The 27,123-nt window shown below is 32.0% G+C and overlaps 2 protein-coding genes and 1 long non-coding RNA gene across 13 annotated transcripts in view; all 3 read right to left on the reverse strand.

Annotated features, from left to right (window-relative positions):
* Positions 1-258: 258 nt before the first annotated feature.
* LOC106672373 (hydroxyacylglutathione hydrolase, mitochondrial-like) lies at positions 259-12,935 on the reverse strand. 4 transcript variants are annotated; one of them, XM_014403752.2, is made up of 8 exons: positions 12,685-12,905; positions 10,708-10,774; positions 1,368-1,476; positions 1,177-1,298; positions 907-1,124; positions 694-797; positions 492-636; positions 259-429 (listed from the first exon to the last, which is right to left on the reverse strand). In XM_014403752.2, exons 2-8 carry the CDS (start codon positions 10,770-10,772, stop codon positions 302-304), a joined length of 891 nt encoding a protein of 296 aa, XP_014259238.1. In that variant the 5' UTR covers positions 10,773-10,774; positions 12,685-12,905; the 3' UTR covers positions 259-301. The 4 variants fall into 4 exon arrangements, with proteins under 4 accessions (XP_014259238.1, XP_024084292.1, XP_014259237.1 ...); XM_024228524.1 differs by having other exon boundaries at positions 1,177-1,316; XM_014403751.2 differs by lacking the exons at positions 259-429; positions 492-636; positions 694-797; ... (1 more) ...; positions 1,177-1,298; positions 1,368-1,476 and adding an exon at positions 4,395-7,714 and having other exon boundaries at positions 12,685-12,935.
* Positions 12,936-17,037: 4,102 nt separating this feature from the next.
* Positions 17,038-22,864, reverse strand: LOC106672338 (serine protease snake-like). Its single transcript, XM_014403687.2, has 7 exons — positions 22,632-22,864; positions 22,076-22,132; positions 21,866-22,017; positions 21,649-21,752; positions 18,967-19,241; positions 18,741-18,913; positions 17,038-17,272 (listed from the first exon to the last, which is right to left on the reverse strand). The coding sequence occupies exons 1-7, from the start codon at positions 22,684-22,686 to the stop codon at positions 17,108-17,110; spliced, it is 981 nt and encodes a 326-aa protein (XP_014259173.1). The 5' UTR covers positions 22,687-22,864; the 3' UTR covers positions 17,038-17,107.
* Positions 22,865-24,315: 1,451 nt separating this feature from the next.
* Positions 24,316-27,123, reverse strand: part of LOC106672339 — a 43,145-nt gene continuing 40,337 nt past the window's right edge. For 7 of the 8 annotated variants that reach the window (XR_002910585.1, XR_002910586.1, XR_002910584.1 and 4 more), the window contains 3 exons: positions 26,029-26,434; positions 25,725-25,898; positions 24,316-24,526 (listed from right to left, as the gene is read on the reverse strand). This is a non-coding gene — a long non-coding RNA (uncharacterized LOC106672339). The remainder of the gene's footprint in view (positions 24,527-25,724; positions 25,899-26,028; positions 26,435-27,123) is intronic. The other variant, XR_001341231.2, reaches the window with a different exon arrangement.

Genomic DNA, 27,123 nt, shown 5'->3' on the forward strand with positions numbered 1-27,123 from the left:
TCCCCTCAACTCTACAATATAACATGGTGTTACTTAATTATTATACAGTTTCCCAATTACAAATGTATACAATACATAAATTTATATTGTCAGTAAATAAAACAATTGAAAATTTTGAAATCCATATTAAATTAAAACTATCTAATTAATATTAACAATAAAATATTTAATTTTTTAATGAAGTCTTCCGACATCATGTCCTTATTAGTTGAGGTTTTATTTAATAAATTTAATAAAAACTTGTGTTTTAATCTAATGCACTTTTGTTTTTATTTTATTTGTTCCATTCGTTCACATTAATTTAAGCTTTAAATTTGTCTTTTGCAACCCTAATGATTCCCATAACAGACACTGGATCAGATGAACCATATTTATCCAGAAGAGATTTCTGGGTGACTCTCATAAAGGGATTATATTGTTTTTCTTCTCCTGAAATAAACATTAATTAAATACATAAACACTATTAATCTATAGCAAGATGTAATGGGCACCTATGGTCGATGGTACTGTTGGCAAATTTTTATTCCGTTGGCTTTCAGACCAGGTTAGTTTGTTAATGACATCTTGGTTGTTTGGCTCCAGAGTTTTAGCAAATTTTAGATTTGCTGTAGTGTATTCATGACCACAAAAAACTTGCTGTGTGACAATCAAAGTTAGTTTTAATTATTAGACAGTAGTATGCCAAAAACATACTGTTTCATCTGGCAATTTCCCCAATTTTTCAACTAACGCACTGTACATTTGTGCAGGTGTTCCTTCAAAGAATCTACCACAGCCCGCAATAAACAGAGTATCACCTATGGGCATTAAATTTAGAATCTAGAGAATCACATATTAAATAGCTGATTATATAATATAAATGTATATTTTATATTTTTTTAAAACAAAAACGAAGATATTACAAACCAGTAAACACTGCAGGTTTTTGGTCAGGCCCAGTAACAAAATAACAAATATGGCTTGACGTATGACAAGGCGTTGAAATACATTTTATTTTCAGCCTGCCTAAGTCAATAGTATCCCCTTCTTTGACTATATGTGTAATTCCTCCTACTCTTTTGTCTCCTCCATAAATCTGAACTTTGGTCTGCTTTGCTAGATCTTCATTGCCTCCAGAATGATCCCTATAGTGATGCCCATGAATACACAAAATATAATTTAACATACGTAACAAACCAGTGATGATGTGTAGTTAACACTTTGGTCAAGTTTCCACCTTCTTTCCTTACTTCTTTAAGTACTTTTGCAGGTTCAACTGGATCGACAACAGCGGCTTCTTTTGTTTGCATGTCCATTACCTGGATTTTACAATTCAGCTGCATACTAATACGATCAGTTTAATTATAAAGATTTTTGCATACACTTACAAGGTACATGTAGTTGTCAGACAAAGCTGGAATCGTTTTGATCATCATGTTGTTTCCAATTCTGAACTTAAAATATGTTCTAATCCCTTCTTTACAAACAGCAGGTAACCTACAAAAAATATGTCTGAATGTACAAGTATGGAATTAGTATTTACAAATGAAAATTGTAATTTATTATATTCTAGATACTTTTTTATATCTATCTTTATCTTTAATTTTTACACATTTAATTAACACAAACTTATAAATCAATATTAAATAATATTTTTGGAGGTCATTCTTTTATAAGGTAAAAGGTTAGATTGTGTTGGTTCCCAGTGATAATAGTTACTGCAATGGTATTTTATGCTATACATACCAATACATTGAATTATACATTTAAAATCTGCCCAACTACAAAAAATTGACAAACAGTATAACATTTTACAAAATACAAACAAGTTTATAACATTGATTTAAATAAGTTTTCAGCTTTAATAGACACTTGTTAAAAAAAATTCTACTAAACACAGGTTAATTATGAAAACAACTTTATTTTTTTAAACTTAATTATAACAACTTCATTTTACACACTTCCCTCAACAACAATTTTTATTTTCATTTTTTCATACTTACAACACTGTTTACCTTAAAGAAATAAGTTTTACTGAACAATGTTATTACCAATATGTTATATAATTATGATGATTTGATTAATGGTAATAGTTTTAGTTTCAGGCCCTTTTTATATTTATGGTTTTTATATACTAAAATATATTTAAAAAAGAATCAGTTAAGTGTGATTTCTATAATTGACATTGATCTTCATAAATATTTTTTTTAAATTAATTAATTTTTTAAATTTATTTTATTTATTTATTTTTAACCCTTCTATAAATCAAGTTCAAATGTAGGCCCGCTGGGATTCAAACCCGGGATCCATTAACTATACGTCTAAACAATGTTAATGATAAATAACTTTGTTAATAAACTGTAATAAAAAATAATAATAAACTAATAAGTTAATAAGGTACAACAAACTATAAATAACCTAGTTTGTTCATATATTTATATAATACATATATATATAACTATAATGTAAAATTGGCACAGAGGTTTTCACTAAGTGCAATAAATCTAACACAAAATAAGGATTTTTTCCCCCAACATTTTGGTTTTGTCAGGGAGGTGCAGAAGCTATAGCTTCACCACTGATCAAGTTTTCATCATGGTAATTCTTCTTGTTTTTTACATGCAGTCCAACTGAAGTTTACTAATGACGAAATGCGTCTGTGGGAGGCAGGCCAAGTTGATAGAAGTTTGTCTAGCCAAAATTAGATGTATGTACATCACAGAATATACAAATACTACCGTCTAATAAAATTAATTCATAGTAAAAAAGTGTAAATTGTGTGTCTAAACAAGAAAATGACTAAACAATTTAAATCAGTGTACATATACATAATATATAATGATTGAAAAGGGGTGCATGAATATGAATGCATGAATTTTGAATTTTCATACACATGTGTGTTGCACGTGTAAGGTGTGTTTAATTTTATTTTACTTCTTTTTTTTTACTTTATAATAAAATGTTAACATTTATAACAAGTTAATGTTATAGTTGCCTTTTTTGATAAATTACCAAAATATAGTTATACAATTATACAAAACAAGTACATCCATAAGACATACTGGCTGTTCTAGATGAAATAGAACTTTACAACATTCAATTACATGCCACCTGATGAAAATAATATTCAAAATAGTGTTGTGTGGTGATTAGTGACCGTTAATTGATAATTATTCAGAAATCGTGAGATGCGGTCTGGTGTGATGTAGGTTTCAGAAAAACATTTTCTTTATCGTGCCAACGTTTCGATCTTTATTGAGATCATCTTCAGGGCCTGGGATTTACAAACTTTGTTTAAATTTAACAAATACATATAGGATGTGGAAAAAAGTGAATTTATACAATGCAAAAAAAAATATTTTAAACTCAAAATATTTCTATTCACTCAAAGTGTTAATTTTCTGTGTAATTGTGCCATTCTTGTGTGTCGTGTTGAGAGTGCCAGTGAGATTTTGCTGTTTTAGCACTCTCAACACGACATGCAAGAATGGCACAATTACACAGAAGACAAACACTTTGAGTGAGTAGAAATACTTTGATTGAATATAAAAAATATATTTTGCATTGTATAAATTCACTTTACCACATCCTAAATGTATTTGCTAGATGTAAACAATGTTTGTAAATCCCAGGCCCTGAAGATGATCTCAATAAAGATCGAAACGTTGGCACGATAAAGAAAATGTTTTTCTGAAACCTACATCACACCAGACCGCATCTCACAATTTCTGAATAATTATTCATGATAGTAATTCGATTAGATTCTTAGACCAAATAGTTGTAACAATTAATAATTATGAAGGAAAAACTGTTTTACAAACAAAAGTTAAATTTATCTCTTCAAAATTCATTAAAGACACATAGTACAAATGTACAGACATGTAACATTTAGCATGGACCACAATGCACAGTGTGTTTAAGACATTTGATTATTATATTTAACAGTTTAGCGATCTGGGTTCAAATCCTGGCACACATCCTTTGAAATTTTAAATGAGAATAATTTGACAAAAAGCATTTTGAGATGATTGGACCTCTTGTCCATGACGCCCAATGGATTTTAAACCCTCCTCACTCACTCTGCATTACTTGACTTTAGGCGTTTATAAAAAATATATTTTTGAAAGATGCATTAAGCTTTTATTAACAATGTATTTGCATAAAATATTGTGTATATTTATAATATTTATTCAGATATAAATAAATTTATTTTCAGTGTTAGATATAGCCACATCTATTAATGGAGAAAAAAACCGTTATTGTGGATCATGATGAAAATAAAATAAAATATTATATAGACTATGTAATATATATGATAAAAACAACTGAAATATCAATTAATCTTTTTTTATTAATATATTGAATAATCTTTTTTAGTTAAAACTAAATAAATGTAAAATAAATAAAAAATTAAAAAATTTTGCTTTGTCCACAAAAAATTTAATAAAAAGAAGTTAGCAGCCATAATACACAGGTAATGAAATTTTTATAATGATTATTAAAAATGGATTTCTCTTGTTTAAATGTAACACTAAACAAAGAACATAGGACTGCTCTGGGCAAAATCAGGTTTGATCTCTCTTTTTTTCTCTTCGTATTTTAAATTGGAGAGATTTATTCCTGCATTATCTATATATGATCTGACCCTAAATGCTGCTAAATGAGCATAATAAGTAGGTGCAGGATATGAAACCGATCTTGTACATCTAGTAAATAAGTGACAAAGGTAGAATGTTATCTCTTCTAAATCATCTTCAGACATGTTGCTATCATCACAGAGCAAATGGTACTTTGTTGGTCGACTTGTTCCTTGAATACTAGCATGAGACACCAAATAAAAATCCAATTCTGTAGGGTGAACAATTTCAGTATCAACAACAGTACCAGCAGGAACGTTTTTGTTTTTCCCTTCTGCATCATTTGGCCCAGGAAAGAATCTAGTGTGATGCCGTTTTTGAACAACTAAAAATGTGATTAATGGCTCATATTCTTTTGAGAGCTTTTTACAAGCCCTTCTTATAGCAAGTACTTCTTCATCTATGACTTTTTTGAACTGACCCTCTGATACACCATCTCTATAAAATAAAATAGCATGAGGCTTGTGATTGGTACGTTTATAAAAAACCATTAGTTGTTCTCTCATAATATTTTCCAAATCCTTGATTATTTCTTCTCTAGGAGGCTGAATCCTATATATCATGTTATAAAGAAATGCTTTCGGATCATGACTTGCTGCAACAGCAGCGACTGAAGGCACATTGACTTGATCTGGCGCCGGGTGGGTCACATCAGCACCGACTACCATTACAGGTTTTTTGAAGAAACTAGGCCAGTGACCCGAAGTAATCGAATGATTTATTCCATTGAGTTTGGCATTAAGTTTTAAAAGTATATTTGTGACAGTTGAATTACTGTTACATTTCGTAAGTGTCCTAGATTTAATGCACTGGGTTAATACCCCAACTTTAAGCTCAGCCATTTGCTTAACTTTTGCGTATGTTACAGGTCCTCGATCAGGCAAGACAACAAAAACTACTTGTGCAGTACTGAAATTGGTAAGATCATGTTCCAACTCTCTATGATGGCTCATAATTTTTCTTTCTTTTGGTTCTTTTATAACCATTCCGACTTCTTTGCTGACTTCCATCAGTTTATAGGCCAGATCCTTTAACTTTTTATCAGGGACTTTGGTGTCTACAGAATAAATGTACCAATGCTCCAAATTGCAAGGTTTCAAGAATTTTCCAGAACGCCATACGCCACTTGACACACGAACACTTTGTTGTTCTTTGTATTCAAGAGTTGGTGGATCTAAAACTCGAGCTGGCACTTTTGTAAATTCTGACGACACTGACAGACCAAATTCCTGAATATACGGATCAGTGTTAAAACTCACTGTACGTATAGAAGCTTCAATCTTTTTTTTCCTCTCGTAAGCAGGGACAGCAGCAGCTCTAACCATATTCCTTGTTTGAGTTTCATTCATTTTTTTCATAATCACTTGCCCCTCTTGAATTTCACAGAGCTCTATAGGAAGTGAAATTGGGCGAGCTTTTGAACCACATTGAAGGGTTGGTAAATTAATGAACTCTATGTTATAACCATATTCATCACAATAATATTTCCAAACAGAAGTTTTACCTTTGTCGGGAATTTCAAAAATATTATCTTTAGCTGGAAGACCTAAATCAATCACTTTATATGTTCTTCTTTGAACTAAACCGTTAACTCTTGGTGGGATGTATACTACTTTTAAACCTTTAATAAATGAACGGAAATTAGAGTGGCAATACTGGTCTAAAGAAGTAGTCGGTTCAATTTTGTTCACTTGCATGAACTTTCGAACTGCTTCAACACATTTCACTGGACTTGGGAACCCTTTATGAGCCACATCTATATTAAGATAAGGTTTCCAACCAATTATAGCACTTTGGAAAAATCCATACCATAAATCAAGCCCATCTCCAAGTGGAATCACTTGATCAGGGGGTGTAAAATAGGACCTGCCTACTTGGCAAAAATTTCTAGCTGACGGCTGTCTTAGAGCAACATCAATAGCTTGAATTGCATCTTGTGGAATGTTAGTGGATTCACCACCTTTCATATATTCAAAAATAGAAGATAAATTGACAGTGTTGACCCATTTTATTTTAACAGTTAATTCTCTGTCCTTTCCTCTTTCGTTATCATGCACATGCACATTATGAATCAAGACATCGTCTTCAAAAGGAAGTTTTCTAACACTGTAAATATTTTTCTTCCCATCAAATGATGGATAATTTTTTGGATAACGTTCACAACGTACCATTTCAAGAGCTTCTCTATAAAATTTGTGAGGCTTCTCTGGTTCAACTACTACATCATAATGATGTATAATTGCATTTTTATTCTTAATATCAAGATTTAAATGATTTGTATCTACAAGGATTTGTCTTCCTCGATTTTCTTTATCTGGTCTGCCTTCAACTCTTTTGGGAATAAAGCTTGCCATTCTTAGATCTTGAATGTGTCTTGGTGAATCGGTTTGTGCAATTTTATTAGTCGTTAACTTTGTAATTGGATAATCGAGAGAGTCATGTAATGGCTGCTTCAAGATTTGTGGTTGAATTTTTGGAATGGCACCACCTCTTTTTTCTTCGGGTGGCAACTCTGTCAAATACTGAGCCTGTGAACCCCATGGTTTTCCTTTAAATTTTGTCAGAGTAGGTGAAGCCAAAACTGTTATAGGAGAAGAAAATTGTTGTTGTTGCTGTTGTTGCATAAATATTGATTGGTTAGCCAATGGCCAGGGTGGCCCAGCTAATCTGTGTTTCACATGATGCTGCAGCTGATTGCGAACTTGAGCCATATCTCCTCGCTGGGGATTCCAGTTGCTCACTTGTGGATAAACTGGCTGAAAAGAGACTACACTGTCAACACCCCTTGTGGGCAAAGTTGGAAAATCCTTTTCTGGTTGAAATCCAGGATGGCATAAAATATCTGCATCACCACCTCCTCTTTGAGCAAATTTTGATGTTTGGACCAGATTGGTCTCAGATTTTCTAGTTAACTGCCTCAAAGAACTGCCAGTAGTACTTGGCTTACTGCTGCTAGTAGTACTGCAGCTGCTTTCAGATGGAGATTGTACACCTCCTCCTGAACTACTTGTGCCACTACTGCTGCCACTGCTGCTTGTTTTCTTCTTTCCTTTCTTACCCATGTTTAATAACACGTGATCACTGATTCAATGCTAAGCCTGCCAACAGAAATAAACAAGTAAAAAAGGTTTTTTAAAATATATATTAACTATATTTTTATACTCGATAGCAGCTTTTATTTTATTTAAATATACAAACTTATACAACAGCAAAAATTGCCTTTCTGTGATTAAAATTTTATTGAATTGTTTATGCTAATTTTGTATGTTGACTTTTTCATCAAAACATTAACAGTTTATATTTACAATATTGATTAAAAATAACTATAATTGTTATTAAAACATATTAAATTATATATANTACATTTTACAGAGATTCTTACACACAAACTTTCAGACAATAAAAATCATTTTCATCAGTGATTTCCATGTGTTAAAACAAAGTGAATTTTTTCACATTTATAGCTTGTAAATCAACTTATCTTTACATAAGATCTTTTGAAAATTTTTTATGGAAAATAAAACAATAAAAACACAAATATAATTTCTCAAGTTGTGCTATAACTACATAACATTTGAAATGCAACATTAACATAGTTTGTACTAAGGACAGTTAATATATTATTACAGACTAAACAAATCTACATTATTGTATGTGACTACTTACAAATAAAAACTGGACTGAAAGAAGAAAATATTCAATGATTGATTCAAATGTTACTGAGAAATTAAATATCCTACTTCACAAGAAGAATGTCATCCAATGATGATTTTTAAAGTGTAAGGCTCAGAAATCAGCTGAATTCTAGAGGGGAGGGATTGGGTGAATCACTTTGCCAACAAGTATGTAAATATGAATGTAAATTAACTGTTATAATTCATTTCACAATTTTTACAACATTTTCTGCTTACTACCAGTCTTATATTTTATTTATAATTGAGACTTGTATCATGTAAAAATAATATGAAGCCATCAATATGGAAGATAGTAATGTTTGAACAGGACTGCATCAATTACTTTTTTATAGTTTAACTTTTTGTTCATACTAGTGGCTAACTTTTGTGGTTATGGTCTACAAACTAATGCTAAAATAATAATAAAAATGGCAATTAAGATATAATTTTCTATATAACCATGTGACCAATACCTTTTCTGGCATTACATTTTTAATCAAATAGTACATACATGCAGGTTAATCCTTCTTAATAATATTTTCTTTATGTGAAAAAAATGGATTTAAATTTACAATAGACCTCTTTTATACAGTTAACCGAATCACAGTAAACTAAACACTTTAAAACAATAATCATAAATAATAAATGTTTGCTGATACTATAGCCCTGTGTACTAATGTACATACTCTGTACTGACTCATTTTAAAAAATCCGGCCTAATGTACCTACACCCAGATTTCCCAAGTGAACACAAATAGACAGAACATTGATGAAAATATTTTAGCAATGCCACATCTAGAAGGGGGATCAAAAGTGCAAATTGAAGAAGTGGCAAAATGAATCTTAGGTAATGAAGAACCTCTCTAAAATTATCAAGCTTGTGCCAAACCACTAAGTTATCAATACACTGATAAACTGAAATTCCTGAGTTGTGCCATCCCAAACCATTTCCATCTAATATACCCAAAAAGAGTGAAAATTGCATGTCTGTTTCTTCCCACCTCCTTCCAGGGTCTGTTGTCATTTTCAACAATCCACATCTTACAAAGGGACGAATAGGCTGATGTCTAAAGGATTTGGACTAAACATTTTTTACTGATTCTACACTGCAATATATCAGAAATGTATCCGCCACTTCTTGTGAATAGGCCTGGTTTCGCTTAAATTTTTTTTTGAAAGTTGAAATTTTCCGCTTTTTAATATTTTTATTTCGGCGTTCTACTTGCTCAAATCAATTATGTGAACATATCAATGTACAGCATTTGTTTAAGTAGATTGCAATAAAAATATTTTAAAAATTCTAACAAAAAATTTCTGAAAACCATATATTTTTCAAGTAAAATGTCATTTTTTCATGAAACAAATTTAAAACTGCATTTTAACACCTCAAGATACCCCTACCTAAATATTAGAAATATATAGAATATATTTCATAATTATTATATTATTTCTAAATATTTAGAAATTTTTTGGTTATTGATAAACTTTGATAGATTTTAGTATATTTGTATTGCAATCTACATAAAAAAATGCTGTACATTGATGTATTCACATAGTTGATTTGAGCAAGATGTTACATAAACATCCTTAAACTTATCAAACTCCTTTTACTACAAAATATTATTTATGCATATCTATCAATAGTATATATTAAAACTAGAATGACCATCCCTGACCAGGCCACACTCTGAAAAATTTAGTTTTATTTTGGGTATTACAGTGTGAAGGAGTGTTGCCACTGAGCAACTCTTTTCACAAGTGATTCAAACAAAAATCAGCACTATAAAATATTTATTTAATACAATATTTGTAGGTGTAAAAAACAAACAAAAGTAATTTTAAAAAATGGGTAAAATTAGATGAGTTGTCATTGTTTCTAGCTCACTTCTAATACCACAAAGTATTTTTTTGAGAACTCTGTCCCCAAAAACCTGGGAAGCTGTCGTTTTTTCACTGTACACTGTTTTTCACCCCACTTTTTGAAGATCTTGATATAGTTGAGATGTAGATTCAGGCGATATGCTTTTTGCAACATTTTATGATACGAAGTTTTTTGAAAATCGCTAACCGAATTCGAAATTCTTGCTGTGGTAACCATATCCATAGTATCCACAAGTGTGTTTACCCAAAGCACTAAGCATATAATATATCTTTAATATATTATTAAGAAAATTATGTTTTTTAAATTCCAATTTGCAACTTTTTTTTACATTAGGATACCAGAAAAGTGCAACCAACCAACTATATACATGATATACTATAAATATGAACTATATTTAGCTTCTTATATATGAATATAAAATATTATTTGAACATATTAAAATTAATTAAAAATGTACTTTGAAGGAAAACAATCTTATTTTTTGTCAATATGTTGATGCATAACTATGGAATAGTATGTTTAAACACAACATTACCTTGATTTAGTGAGCAGTACAAACTGACAGGCTTTTGCAACTTTAGAAAATCCTGCTCCTATCATACCTAAAACCACAAAAACTGTAAATTATTTTGTATGAAATTCACACATTGATATAAACATATATGAACATTTCCAATCCAAGATTCCCATTTTTTAAATCTGTGTAGAGATTAGTGACCATTAATCGATAGTTATTCAGATATCGTGAGATGCGGTCGGGTGTGATGTAGGTTTCAGAAAAACATTTTCTTTATCGTGCCAACGTTTCGATCTTTTATTGAGATCATCTTCAGGGCTCAAAGTGTTTGTCTTCTGTGTAATTGTGCCATCCTTGCGTGTTGTGTTGAGAGTGCCCGGGCTACCTTGATTTATTTATTTATCTTTCAATAAAAGATTGAAACATTGGCACGATAAAGAAAATGTTTTTCTGAAACCTACATCACACCCGACCACATTTCACAATATCTGAATAACTTTTTTAAATCTGTTCAATGTTTTAAAACTACTTAAATCATATTTTTTACATATTTTAACATTGTGAGAGAATTTTTTAAGGACTGTGGGGGGTGAAGAAATGGTAATTTGATTCATTCCTAAATATGGTAGCCAAGCTCCAACAATTTTGGTGCATCACAAAGACACACCAAAAACACATCTGTAGGAAACCAGTCGTCTTTTGTTAGTTGGGCAATGCAGGTCGATTTAGATCATTTGCTAACTTTAATCACTCCAACTGTGTATAGTAGCTCATTATAAAGCACCCCATTTTAATCCCGCCAAATGCACAACATTAGCTTCTACGGAGATAATCCAGTATTGGTGTTTGTAACATGGGACCTCTCTGAACATTGCTGTAAAACACCCACTTTTTATGGCCAGTTATCAATCAATGGAGAAACCCATACATCTACAAACATATCCACTACTCTCAGATGTGTTGAAACACTTGTGTAGCTATTTTCAGTGTTTATGTGATAACTCGTGTTGTCAAGTGTGGGTTATTTTCTGACAAAAGCTTGAATTCGGCGACCAGTGAGCTTTGCGTTTTCCAAATCCAAACGTTTTTCTCCCCATTTTAACTCAATAAAACTCCTCGTAAAAACACATAATCTCTAACGAAACTGACAAATAAAAACACCTTAATTAATCAGGGTGTAAATGATGATGTCTAAATAAACATTGCTTCACAACACTAGAAGGATCAAATTGAATTGTTAAACAACACTACGGACTTATTTTACAAGCCAATTGATCCATCAGTGTACCAACAGGTTGTACCTTCCTTATTTAGACTATTTTGATCATACACTTGGCCCTGCATTAGAACCCGACATACTTACAAATGGGATTTTTTCAAAAATACCGGTCCCCGAGGTCTCATATAATCTGATAGTTGAAATGCCCTTGTTAAAAAAAAATCATACATTCAAACTTGAAGATCTTGTTCAAGTCATCTCTGTCATGACTCATGAGTATTGGATATGATCTGTAATGAAAGATCAATATGATCCTGTCCTTACATTTATGCTTTAACGTTCTTTTCAGTCTATGGTAATACTTGAAGGAGTCTCAATATATTTTCTAGGATTGCAGGATATGTTCTTGTATCACAAGTGTACTTTAAGTACTTTTTTAAGTACTTTCAACCATAATTGAAGATTAGTCTCATTACCCTAAATAACAGGACAAGATCGGTGTATGCAATTAAAGGCACATGCACAATGTAATTAAATTAATTAATATTGGCTTATAGTTGAGATTCCCACCAAAGAAAAGCAAGTTAAATACCAATATACAAATGCTATTAAAATATGCAACTTCTACTCCATGCTTAAAAAGTAAAAAGAACTCATGCACAGAAAACTGACAAATACACAATATGGTCAATTGAATAGTTTCTTTATAAACATTTTCTCACATCGAATGCCCACGTTTAAGTAATTTGGAAATATGTGTAAAGAAAAATACTAACCACAAGAAGAAATCTCGCCTGTTTTCGTCCAAGGTTTAACAAATTGAAAAATAAAAATAAACAACACTAAAAACTATTGATATTGAGAACAACACACTTATTAATGAAATGATAACATTTCAAACGTAAAAAGTTGTGTTTGTCTCATGTCGCTACTGATAAAAATTGGATAATTAGTAAAAGGTCAAGATGATGAAACCTGTTTGAGACCTTCCGGTGCGAGAAAGAATAGCTTTTACAATAATTGATTTGCAAAATAAAAACCTTGGATGGATTATTGTTTTTTATTTGCTAGAAAATATTTTTGAAACAAATAAGATATCATAATATAATACAATAACGTAATATAATAACATAATATAATCATAAGATGTGTAATTGTGATTTACATTATACCGTTTTTATGTACACATTTTTAACACAATACAAATTGATATAAATTTTTAAAAAAATATTAGTTATTAGTTTCCAATCTGTGTACTGTGTGGTAGTTAGATAACTTGCAAATCTCTTCTTATAACAGGATTATTCGATGAAATGCTAGTGACTGTTGAAGGCATAGTGCCATAGTAGATTAAATTAAATTATGTAGAAGCCGACCTCTTTAAGACCCATGCACTGCGACCGGAATTAGTATTGGTCTATTGTGCATCTCCATTTTTTTTCTTTTTTTAAATCGTTAAGCTTAAGGCTTTTCACTAGACCCCCCAAAGTTTTTTCAATACCTCCTGTGTACATCCTTCAGGCCCTGGCTTTTCCTCTCCCTAGATTAGAAATCTCAGCCTACATAAGCCTTCGCACCAACAGAGGATGTGTTTCGGTGTTTCTTCTTCTTCTTGGCAATATCTGCACAGGCTTTTTCTGCCATGAGTCTATACATATAGCTCCGGAGTCTGTAGTGCCGGGTTAGCTGTCAAACTATTATTCTAGTCCTAACACGTCCTAGATTTAGTAGCTCTGCCGTTTGTTATATGGTCCTTTGATAAACTTTTTCGCATGTCTCAGTCCCAGGCTACTGCGAATGAAGTACTTATTATTAATCCATTGTTCCGCGTTTTTGGAAGTTTGGTAAGTCATAAAGGAGTTCAGGGCCAATAGGTGTCCTGTCTGAACTTTCTTTGGCCAATAATCGGCCTGTTTGTTGCCACTCTACCTAGTGTGCTCTTGTACCCAGACAAGGGTAATTTTGCTATTTTCCCCAATGTGAATAGTATATATTACGCAAGGCGGGCGACCAAGGCCCGAGGGGTTAAATGCCTGGGTAGACTCGTACCCCATCCTTTTTTTTTGGTGTCACGAACGGTCAATGTGAATAGTAATGGTATGTAAAATCGTGTCACCGCATGACGTCGTTGAGGTGCCACGCACGAGGCGCCAATTGGCTTCGTCGAACCCACAATCTTCGGCTTGATACGCCATTTGAAAAATGGCAAAAAGGAGGGAAAATTCAAAAGGTAAGGTTGAGATAGGAAGTTGGTGTCCGAGTGGATCGACATCGAGGTCACGATAGTTCAGACTTCATGTGGTAGAGCATCGGCGTATCAAGCGGTTCGAATCCCGCTCGTGCCATTGACTTTTTTATCTCAACTAAAAACCTTAATTAATTGTAGTATATTAATTGGTCAAGCGGACCACGAAATTAGTTAATTCACAATACTGTCAAATAGCATCAAAGCTGGAAGAAAAATAGGGGCAGGCAGGAGGACCTATTGGTTCGTATTTGGCTGATTTGTGAATGCGTCGTAGGTGGTTTTTTTCTTTTTATACTGATATTTATATGACAGCATTTTACGCGATACTATTGCAATTTTATCATAATAGTGATTTTTTTGCATGCCATAAGGGAAAGTAATGAAACATTCCGGTTTCATCAATGTTAAGTGATTCATTTTTTTTCCTGAAGAATATCTACTGTTGTACTTTGGGAGGCACCAATTCTCATTCTTACACATTTTTGGCGAATAATATCCAATTTTTGTAAAGCTGTTTTACATGCCTGTCAATAGTACTATGCTCCAAAGCCAAAATTTGCTGTAAAGTGATAAAACATAAGTTGCATGCAAGGAAAAACATTTTAGAATGTTATCTAACTAAATGTTTTCCTTTGTTGGAATTTATTTTTATTGAATTGTAGTGTGGTTGGTTGTAACTTTGTTGTAATCCACAATTTGTTTTTTAGACTGATTTTTGTAGCTAATTTAGCATTCTGTAGTAGTTTAAATAGGACTAAACATGAGAACTTGGAGTTCATTATAGCATACGAATGCAGTTCACAAATGGGTGAACTCGTTTAATGTTAAAAAGAAAATTGCTTTCTAAGTTGTCTGTAAAATATCTGTAGTATATATAAGATAGAGATTTACGTTGAGACTGGATGTAAGAAATTTTTGGTTGTAAGAGGTTTTTTTTTTTAAATTTTAATTCAGAAGAGTTGCATATGAGAAAGTTTGATTGTCTAATTAATCTAGTTGGGGTATACAATGAAATTAAGTTGATGAAAATTTTATGAAAAGCTGTAAAAAAGGACATCAGTATTTAGGGAATTGAGAATATTATATATATATGTATTGCCATAGTCACAGTTGCTGTGGTCATAACTGTAATTGGTCAAGGAGAGAAGTTGATCAGAAGCATTGAATGGGCAAAAGAGGAGGATTATTTTCGGCATATAAACTATAACACTCATTTAGTGACATTTTTGCATGACCAATCTTCATTAGAGACAAAATCAGGTTGAAAATCATTCCTTGATGATTGTAGATCTTGTATAAGTGATGAAATTCAAGAAATGAAATTGATTTACATGTTTTTAGTTGGTCCTAGTTAACCAAAGCGATTATTTAAATTGATTTACAATTATTATGTAATTTTGGGTGAGATGAAAAATTAGTGTTCATGATACTAATTTTTCATTTCAACCAAACTTTACATAAAAATTATAAATCAGTTTGGATAAGATTGAGTTGAAAATAATATTGTACATAGTTGAAGCATAACTGTGAGAGCATTGTGGTGTTTTGAAGAGTGATATGGTCGAATCATGTCTTAAACAGGTTGGGATTATAAGCAAAGAGTAGAAACCTAATATCCAAGAAATCTGTTGAAATGCCATTCATCTGAAAAGGTATAGAAATTAAAAGATTGGCAACCCTTTTCCCTAACAATTTGATGTGCCTATCATTTAAATCATTTAAATAAGATAAAAAACATTTTAGTAAATTAGTACCAAAACCATGTCATGCCAATTTAAGTAGGATAATATTGATGTTGATCTTGTCAGGCTTTTGAGAAACATGTGAGTGTACCATCAACAGAGTAATGGTGGACAATTTTGATTGATTGTTTCTTTTGATCTATTGATAGTTGATAGATATAATCAAATATCTCACCCTTGTGAATACTAATTTGGCCTCACTCAAAACCATATTGATTTTATAACAGAAATGCATGAGGCCGGTTACTGCTTAAATCATTCCAGTCATTAAAATCATTTTTATTCCGTACTTCACCACGAATAAGTGATAGCAAACTTTTTTTTTTATTGCTACCATTTGTTGCCTGGCAATTTCTTAAGAGATATATTCAAGATGTCTGTAAAAGATTGTAGCTTGATTATCTACATAATCTCCAACAGTGAATTGAGTTGACCTGTTACGGGGCTAAAGTTGAACTAAAGGGACCTTGGTTAATTTTACCTATTGGCAAGTATATTGTTTCTATTAATATTTCGAAATTAGATTTAACCATTCATGTTTACGAGTATTAATAATTATAGTTAGTATATTTTGGAATTTTTCATTTTTACAATTGGCAATTGCTCAAGTTAAAGGATTACTGTTTTTTATTGTTATTTGTCACCCATTACCTCAACAAGTTTTTCATTTTTGTATTTTGTACCAATGATTGAAATATTTAGAATGTTCATTTTGTAAAAAAATGTGCTACTGTATATTAGTTTTCTCAATGACATTGGATGTACATTTCCTTCAGGAATTTTGGACGTACATGTTCTTCAGAATTTTCAACATATAAATAGATTAGATAGTTTGGTCTGCATAATTATTTTTTAACCTATTTTGTTAAAGAGGTTATGTGCTAGCTAGTTTTATGTTCATATCAAATAAAATTGTTTCAAGAGGGACTTAATAAATACATTTTTAAATTTTGTATCTTCTTGTGATAATGAATTAGATACACATTTACATACTGAGTAAATCCAAGCTTTAAAGTAAACTCTGCTTAGGGATCTAAAGAATGGGGAGATTATGAGATTCAGTACTACATAACACCTAAGTAAAAATAAATTTTACTTTATTATTATTTAACAATTAATTATGGGCAAGAATTTAATTAAGAAACAATAATAACAAAAGTAAATCACAATGTTAGAAAATAAGCTCCCTTATTGAACAAAATAAATGTGTTAAGGCCAAACAATATTTTCAATCCATTCAATGTAATTGGATACTCTTGTGTACACTCCTGGTCTCCTTTTTGCACAGTCATCTCCAAAAGAAGTAATGCCAATTATACTGTACATACAATGGGGTTCGGTTAGCTTTATCTGGAGTGGTCCACCTGAATCACCCTGAAATAAAGTAATTGAATTAAGTATAAAAATAACATTGATTAGTGCCACTATAATGCTGTCTACTAGAACTGGACACAGCAACATCTAGAACCTCCAAAATATCTATTGTGGGGGGCATTCGGTGGCCGCATGGTTTAAGCATTGACACAGCACTCTTCATTGTAAAGGTAAAAGTCCTGGGTTCGAATCCAGCAACCATGCATTCAAATCTAACAGACTTACAAATGCACATTTTTTTTTTCAAAAACACAACACCCTGAGGGTTGATATGACCTCTGCTGTTGCGAACCCTTGTTTAAAAAAATACTTATTATATATATTTTTTATTCGAACTGTAAAATAAATAATGTACTGTGTTAGGCCTTTCTCTGAAAGTGTAAATCTTAGATGATAAACATTACACAACTTATATAATGTATAAAATGTACATAACTTATTAGCAGTTTAAGCCTACGGTCGTTTTGTTCGTTTATTTTTATTTTTTATGGAATTTAAAAATTGTATTCAGCCTCAGAGGCGTCTTCAAGAAACAATTAAGGCAAAAAAAAGGAAACTTGTGTTACTGAAATACTCAAAATCTAATAAAACTGAAATTTATCATTGTTCCTTTTTCTTTTAAACATTTTCCTTAGCCCTTCTCGTGTAGAAATGAGTGGTGTTTAGTGACCATTAGCCAATAATTATTCGGAGATCGTGAGATGTCTGGTAGGTTTTAGAATAACATTTTCTTTATCGTGCCAACGTTTCGATCTTTATTGAGATCATCTTCAGGGCCTGGGATTTGTAAACATTGTTTAAATTTTACAAATAGATGTAGGATGTGGAAAAAAACACGACCCACAAGAATGACACATCTACACAGAAAACAAACACTTTGAGTGAGTTTTCTAGTGTTGTATAAATTCAATTTTTTGTCTTCTTCTTTTTTTTCCCACATCATACATGTTTTTCTAAAACATACATCACACCAGACCATATCTCATGATCTCCAAATAACCATTTTCTTTAGCAATTTAGATTTATGTTTTTATGTTTTAGGAGGAAGAAAATTGTTGTAGTGACAGCCAATGACTTAATACTTCTGAGAAGAAGCATTGAGTGTAATGCACAGAACTAAGAATGTACAAAAGCCAGAAGGCTGCAATGCTTGGGGCGTGCATCTCTATCATCATCATGTATGTATGTATTAGTAAAGATACATATTTTAGTATAAGTGAGTGTGAATACATTCATGCTGAAATGTGAATCTATTGAATTGGAGTAGGTGTGCCTCACAACTTGCTGTGAGAAGTCTAATTCTAATAGCACATAAGTCTATAAAATATTCTATAAAATTTACATATTATATACATATATATAAAAAATTTACACACACACACACACACACACACACACACAGTATAATATAATTACTTTATCCCATTCCATTACATTTATTTTAAAAATCCCTGAAAAAAAGGGGCACCTGGCATGTATCTTTGTTTTCGGTCCACGCACAAAGCATTGAGGTTTCATTGATGCCCTTGGGAAATCGAGCCAACAAGTTGTTACTGGCCGTTTCATATTTGTTCTTACAAAAATCCTCTTTTCTAATGAGGTCCAACTCCACTTTCTGAAGTGCTTGAGAAACAGAAGAATCTAAAAATGCATATAAATTATTTTATTTTATTTTATTATGGTATTAGACATACCATTAGAAGCTATTGTCCTTCCCCATCCTGTCGCAATAGCTTTATCTGTTCCGATTTCATGAGATGTATGTAAGCACAATGGGCGGATAAATGTTGAAAATTGAACCGGTTTTTCAAGTTTGTAGAGAGCTATGTCATTGTACACTGTACGCCTTTCATATTTGGGATGGTTTATTCTAGTTTTAATTCTAATAATCTGAGGACTGGAATAATTGATATCTTCGTCAGAGTTGACTTTCAAATCCCCTAGAAGTACCCATTTTGCAAGTGTCCCTCTGTAACAAAAACGTAAAAACAAAACACGTTGACAGCAAAACATTCACATGTGTGAGATGACTATTTGCATTTCAAAGGCTCCTTACTTTCTGCCTTTTATTATAGCTGCTAGAGACTTGGATTTTTCTACCAGCCCTAGTTAGTGTATGCAAGGGGACATGTTTGTATGTAAAAATATTATTTTTGATGTATTAATTTCATTGTTGGTTAACATAAGAACAAAAATGTTCGATGACGCAGAATATTATAACTAAAAGATAAATCAACAAAATACTGCTTTTTGCATATTTTAACAAACATTCCGTAAGCAAAGCAGGTCGGAAAATTTTGATTTGACCTCACTGCCGTGATTCTAGCGTTATAAAACCCTTAGAGACCGACCTTTTCATAAGTGTTGGTGTAAATTAATTTTTTAACTGACAATTTTGATGACCGTTTTGTCCTGACTGACATTCCTAGCGCAAGCGCTAACATTTTTCCCAAAGCTAGTAGACCAATTTTCATGCTTGATAATTCATTTTAAAGAAAGGCTTGTGCATTTCATAACTGTATCAAACATTAAAATTGGACTATTATTTCCAATTTAAAAAAACAACGAGGTTAATCACTGAGAATTAATTTCTCTCTATTTTGTGCATTTAGAAATATTTCATATATTTTAATGGTACTTATATTGTGAAAAAGCTACATTGCTCTTCTTTCAAATGGTGTGTTTCATGTTAAAATCTTTTTAGTCGTTTTTGAATTATCATTATTATTTATCATCATTTATCATTTATTAGTAATCAGATATTCTGATAATGACTTTTCAAAAATAAGAAAAATTTTAGGGTAAAAAGTTGATAAATTTAAATTCAAACAAAAATTTATTTTTAGGGGTCTCTAAAGGTACTAAAACAAAATTTCATATTAGTTTCACAAAAAAAAAAAAAAAAAAAAAATATGACCTAGTTTACTTGAAAAATATTTGGTTTGTAGAATTTGTTTGGTCGTTGATAAACTTTGATAGCTTTTAATTTATTTTTATTGCAATGTACATAAAAAATACTGTAAAATGACACATTCACATAGTCAATCTGAGCAAGTAGAATGGCAAAATAAAAATATTAAAATGGAAAATTTCAACTTAAAAAAAATTTGTGAAACCAGGGCCTATTCACAAGAAGTGTTGGATAAATGTCTAATATTTTGTAGCTGTCCTCTTGATATTGTTTTGAGATCCACCCTCTTCTTATCCACCAATGTTTCTGGTTATAACAATTGTTAGCCTTGTGCATATTATATTTTATTACCATTATTTAACTTTTTTCCAAAGTTAGTGTTTTTGTTTTTAAATTTTCATTTTTTTATTGATTATTTGGATCTCATGAGATGCGGTCACGATCCCCAAATAATCATTAATTAACCAAATAATAACAATTAACTAAGTACTACACATTTATTTTTTACCATTGCCTTTTAACATTTTTGATTTTATAACAATTTAAGGGATATCCCATTTTTAAAAATTATGTATTAATTTGTTATAATTACTAAATTGTGACTGCAAATGCTGTCAACACCTCAAATCTGCTTTGGGACTGCAAATGCTGTCAACACCTCAAATCTGCTTTGGGAGGGGGTGAACCAATATAGTACTTGGAGAGGGCCTCATATTCAATGGAAACTTAAGGTGGCAGGCAAAGGTCAAGGTTTGCAAGAAAATCCACAGAAACCATCAGAACCCTTTGTCCTACCAGCCGTACTTGTCTGATACGATCTTGAGGTAGTGTACTAGCCATGTACACCAACATACGTCCACTGACCTGCATTCCAAGAACTTGGATTGGGGTTTGACACTTTTTGCCAGATCTTTATGAACAAGTCTAGAACTGACATGGGTGTAGCCTGCAATGTGTACAGCTTGGAGACTTGTCCACTTTGAGGCCTTTCCCACATCACTACAATGTGTGCACATCAGAAATGTACGGGATCTGGCTCAGGATGATTTTATATGAAGGAAGCTGTGCCCATCTGTTCTGACTCTTTGAGTTTTGACTATTATTTACTAATGAAATGAAAGCTGGAATGTTTTGCCCTCCAGACCGAACCACTGGTCAGTGAACTGAACAAGTAGTAACTAGCAGTAAACTAAATAAATATTGGTAGTGCCATTGGGCTGAGTATTTCAAGAAGTTCTTGCATGGCAAAAGCACAACTGATTGACAGCCAACCAGTATGAGTTTGTGCACACCTGTTTGAGGATAGGACATACCTGATTGATACCCAGATATCTGTTTTTGTAGCAAACCCCCATATCCCTAATTCTTTGGCCCCTTTTGAGTTTCAAAAAACAACCACTGCACATTCAAGCTGAGGGAGCATGTTGGTCAGTGTGTTAATAAATAAATATCATATTACACTCACGTCAGTGAGGCTGTACAGTGCGCTGCACTCAGGACCCAACTGTCACTGATTAACGAACCACCACAAATCCATAGCACCGGGTGATCTCTATGACCAATTAATGCCTGAAAAATTAGAACTTAAGTAAAAAAAAAAAAAGAGTAAAACATAACCTATTAATTATGCAACAACACTTATGCACATATTGAACATTTGTGCATGAGAACAATCACATCACCATATGTGGAAATTCTTCTGGATTAGCATCAGAGCCACCAATGACCAAAATAGAGCTAGTTGTTCCACATGTGCTCGTCCGTTCTGTAATTGTTTCTATCCCAGTATTTATAACAATAGTCTTATATACAGATTCTGCATATTCTCTGCACACTAGAAATACATTTTAGTGATTTTTTAATTTATTTAATTTTTTAATTAAAGAAGTTACTTGTTTCTGCCTTTTCTCCTGGAATTGACTTATTAGAATTTTGTGTTGAAGTTCCATCTAAATTTAGAAGAAATAATAATGAACAAAAAAATAAATAGTTACTACCTTGAAACACTATTAGCATTTTGATTAAAAATCTCATTAGCTGTCAAATGGCCTAATTACAAAATAGCAATTACTTATTTAATAATTAATCAAATAAATACTTGATTTTGCAGAGTAATGTTAATGGAATACATGAGATGTATGTGTAACATGCCTACATTTATGCTTTTTACAGAATAGTCTACTATTTATGTATTTTATCAAGGCTGGAACAACTAAAAATATATTCAAATATATAAATGATTATGAATTTAATAAAAATTGTAAATATAACAAAATGTGCTAACAAATTAAAATTATACTATAAATAATAAATGATGTTATAAATAATCTAAAGTTTAATCACCCGGGTTTATTTACAAATGGATTTATTTATCATTTTGTATGTTTATTTAATTAACAATTTAACTATTTGATTGTCATAAGGGGTTCTTGTAAACTCAAAAAATACCTGAGTTTGCAGCCCAGCACCAGAAGAATAAAAAATAAACACTCAAGAAGTTCATTCTTCACAAGGATGCGGGAAAATAAAAATGTACTTTATATCAGAACTAAATATATATGAGCATGATCAATGATGTTCCTAAGGTCATTTCAACAGGTTTTGTTTTTCTATTTGTATCCTCGGTGGGGATAATTTGCTTTAGTATTTAAAAACCTGTTTTTACACTGAATCTTGACTTGTCCATTTTATTCAATATTAGTATTATTTTTAAAAGTTATTTTGTTTTTATGTTAGTAGCATATATAATTTTTTTTATTATTAATTATCTGATTTTTTTAACATCTAAACTTTAGCACATTTTTTAATTAAGAAATTAGTAAGGTTGATAAAGAATCTTTCATTTTATGCCTGTTCTTTCTCTCAGTCAGGTCTTATCAGTTCAGATAAAAGATAGAAATTCCAGATAAAAGGTCAAAACATGGACTAAAAAATTGCCAGAGAAAATATTTTTATTTAGTTTTGACCGAAAGTTCAATACCAGTTTTGTAATCCCAGATTTACAATTAGTTTCAAAAATTTCCTTCAAAATTGTGTAAACAAATATCATGATATGACAGCAATGATAATTAATTATGATATTTTTCTTATTTTAACTTTTTAATTTATTTCAATAAATTATTATTTTTATCTAAGGTCTTGGTTGAGATGAAAAAGTTAGTCATGAGCAGAATTCGTTACGCCGATGCTCTAACCACTTGAGCTATCATGACAGTGGTTACACCAGCAGCATATTGAGCCTAAGGTCGTGGGTTCGAATCCTGCCTTATTAAATACATTTTTTATTGTGCATCTTCTTGTGATAATGAATTAGATGCAATGCATATGTTACTGAGTAAATCCAAGCTTTAAAGTAAATTTTGCTTAGGGATCTAAAGAATGGGGAACGATAAAATCCTGTACTACATTACACCTAAGTAAAAATAAGTTTGTCTTTATTATTATTATTTAACAATTAATTATGGGTAAGAATTTAATTATGAAACAATTTAAAACTAAAAATAAAGTACAATATTAGAAAATAATTAAATTCACTAATTTCTTGGCCCGCTTGACCAATTAATACATTACAATTAATTAAGGTTTTTAGTTGAGATAAAAAAAGTCAATGGCACGAGCAGGATTCGAACCCACGATCTTTGGCTTGATACGCCGCTGCTCTACCACTTGAGCTATCGGGTTGAGATGGGAAGTTGGTGTCCAAGAGGATTGAAGTCACGATAGCTCAAGTGGTAGAGCAGCAGCGTATCAAGCCAAAGATCGTGGGTTCGAATCCTGCTCGTGCCATTGACTTTTTTATCTCAACTAAAAACCTTAATTAATTGTAATGTATTAATTGGTCAAGCGGACCACAAAAGTAGTGAATTAATGATTTAAAAATGAAGTACACTTCACTAAAGCTCTCCGTCGCCATTTCAATTGTCGTCGAGAATCCAAACCGATTACACGACATTTGAAAAATGGCAAAAAGGAGGGAAAATTCAAAAGGTGTGGTTGAGTTGGGAAGTTGGTGTCCGAGAGGATCGAGGTCACGATAGCTCAAGTGGTAGAGCAGCGGCGTATCAAGCCGAAAATCGTGGGTTCAAATCCCGCTCGTGCCATTGACTTTTTTATCTCAACTAAAAACCTTAATTAATTGTATTAGAAAATAAGCTGCCTTATTTAAAAAAATAAATGCATTATGGCCAAACAATATTTTCAATCCATTCAATGTAATTAGATACTCTTGTGTACACTCCTGGTTTCCTTTTTCCACAGTCATCTCCAAATGATGTAATGCCAATGACACTGTTCATGCAATGGAGTTCCGTGAGCACTATCTGGAGTGGTCTACCTGAATCACCCTATATAAAATAAAAAATTAAACATGTGTTAAAACTTTAGTACATACTAGTACCAGACTAGAACTAGATACTGTAGCTTTTGGAACCTCCAAAATATATATTATCGGGCCTTTGGTGGCCACAACGGTTAAGGTGTTGACACGATTTATCTTTTTTTTTTTTAAATATTTTTTTTTACATTTCATTAGCAATTTACATTTATGTTTTTACTTGTTGAAACAAAAGAACACAGTACAAATAGTTGAAAACAAAAGAGGAAAATTAAAAGCGAAATTTTTTATGGCCGAAAAAAATCAAAAATCAAGTGGATGGAACGAAATAAAAATTTTGATTTTTAACTTGTAAAAGAAAAATATAAGTACAAGAAAATGATTAATTAATAACAGGTGGATAGATGAAAAAAAAAATAATGAGAGTTAACCATTTAATTTAAGGTATGATAATTTCTGATCTTTGTTTGACTATCTTTTCGTTTACATCTACTATATCAGCAAATCTCAACAAAAAATCTCACAAATAAATTTAGTTGGCTTCTTCTAAAATGCATTTTATCACTGTGCAAATATTGGAGATTACTAAAATTTATGTTTATGCTAAGTTCTTTTAACAAAACTGTTCATAGTGAAAAAAAGGAGTAAACGGGAAAATATCGATGAGATTGAATGATCTGGCTATTCTCAGATTATTTGACACTTTGTAAAGTGGTACCAACTTGCAAATCCCGCAAAAAAATCTGATGTACAAAACTACAGACCAATCACCATCCCGACATAATCATACCTGAACAACAAGATATCTCAAAAGAAGATCAACCATCCCTAAGTGAACCAGAACTATGTTCTATTGAGGAGGGATGGATCTTGAGGAAGAACGTTGCATATGATTTAAAAAAAAAGTAAAAGACGCTCTAGGCAACATGCTAAACAAAGGAGTTATTGTCCTTGTAAATCACTCCACAGATTGGGCGCCCCAACAGTCGTAACCATAAGAAGAGTGGAGGAGTATGACACATGAGACATGTGTCAACCTTCCCCCACAGGTGCCAAAGGTACCATATTCTACCATAGTGAACAGCCTAATTAGTGAAAATGGTTTTACATGTAAAGCCAGAATTCAAGATAGAATGGTATATGCCCACTCAGTTGATGCTTATCGAACAATTATTCAATAATTAAAAACAAAAAGCTGAATATCATACCTGTCAGCTTCAAGAAGATAAGGCTTTTAGGGTTTTTATTCATCACTTTCATTATTCTACACCCGCAGCATAAAGAAGAACTGGAGAACCTCGGGTATAATGTTAGGCTCGTCACCAATGAGAAAACCTCACTTAAAAACTAATCTTCTCCTGTTCTTTTCTTTATATTCTTACCTGGAACCAAGCCCTATTAATGAACAAATCTTTACATTCAGCAGTCTCCTTTGTACAAAAATTAAGGTGAAAGAACCTTACAAAAAGAGACAAATAACCCAATGTACAAGGTGTTAAGATTATTACATACCAAATTGTACTGCAACTATTTTCCATGATGCGTGAAGTGCACCAGCAGGTCTCACTTGACAGAAGATTGTATCAGATCACAAGAGGAACCCGCTATATGTATGCATTGTAAATAGAACCACTCTGCAAATTACCATGGGTGTACCACTTACACCATTATAACACCTCCAAACTCACCATATTGTCCAACATCTGCTCATAAACTTTTTGATATATTAGATGATTTTATAACAATCAGAATCTCTTCAACCCATCTGGATATTTCAAATTCTTTTGATTTTTCCTCTGATAATAGCTCGGTTCAATTAATCCTTAATTCTGACCCTTCCATTGTACCAAAACTTAATAACTGAACCAACAGATCGGAAAAATTTTCAAACCATGTTAGCCTAAACATTCTCTAAAAACTGCAAAAGAAATAGCTGTAGATGATTTCACAGAATTAATACAGCATGTAGCATAGGTGTGATCCTCCTTACCACCATCTCAAAATAATCAACAATTACTATTATCTCCACGCATTCGGCTTCTATTAACTGAAAACTAAAAGGCCAGGGCCAGGGGTGATATCCAAGAGATCACTGACAGATGAACCAACTCACGAGAAAACTTAAACAAGAACTCACCAAACTTAGGGCTGAAATGTACAAACAATGTACTACTCCACTTTCCACAATAGACAAGTCCTTGTGATACTGCACCTGCAAGATCCTGCAATATAAGGGCCACACTCCCCCCATCCTGATAATGCTTGGGCTAAATCCAATTCAGACATAGCTAAATTGTTTTCACAGCATCTTTCAACAATAGTTAGTGTTGAATAATGTGTAGAAATTGTTACTTGAATTTTATTCCTTTTAGAATGTTTTGCCTGATGTAGGACTAAAATAAGTCCAAAACACCTCCAATAATAAGAAAGGTCATGAACTGCTGAGTTGTTAATTCTTTGGCTGCCACCCTGACAAATTTTCCAATCATGTCCTTCAATCCTTCAACAATATTCACTCCACATTATGATATACTTGACCATAACCACTGGCATAGCATTGAACAAGACTTGAATATCCCCTTGCAACTCTCTTCTCCTTCTAAAGAG

This window comes from Cimex lectularius, unplaced genomic scaffold (assembly GCF_000648675.2).
Source record: "Cimex lectularius strain Harlan isolate CLEC.00 unplaced genomic scaffold, Clec_2.1 scaffold260, whole genome shotgun sequence".
In the NCBI taxonomy this organism is placed as follows: Eukaryota; Metazoa; Arthropoda; class Insecta; order Hemiptera; family Cimicidae; genus Cimex; species Cimex lectularius.

What these genes read in the sequence shown, in the direction of transcription:
- LOC106672373 (XM_014403751.2), bottom strand. Translation starts at nt 7,678, where the DNA reads ATGGGTAAGAAAGGAAAGAAGAAAACAAGCAGCAGTGGCAGCAGTAGT.
- LOC106672338 (XM_014403687.2), bottom strand. Translation starts at nt 22,686, where the DNA reads ATGAACTTCTTGAGTGTTTATTTTTTATTCTTCTGGTGCTGGGCTGCA. An exon ending in AGGAGAAAAGGCAGAAACAA is followed by an intron (nt 22,018 to 22,075) that starts GTAACTTCTTTA and finishes ATGTATTTCTAG; the next exon opens with TGTGCAGAGAATATGCAGAA. An exon ending in CAGAAGAATTTCCACATATG is followed by an intron (nt 21,753 to 21,865) that starts GTGATGTGATTG and finishes CTAATTTTTCAG; the next exon opens with GCATTAATTGGTCATAGAGA.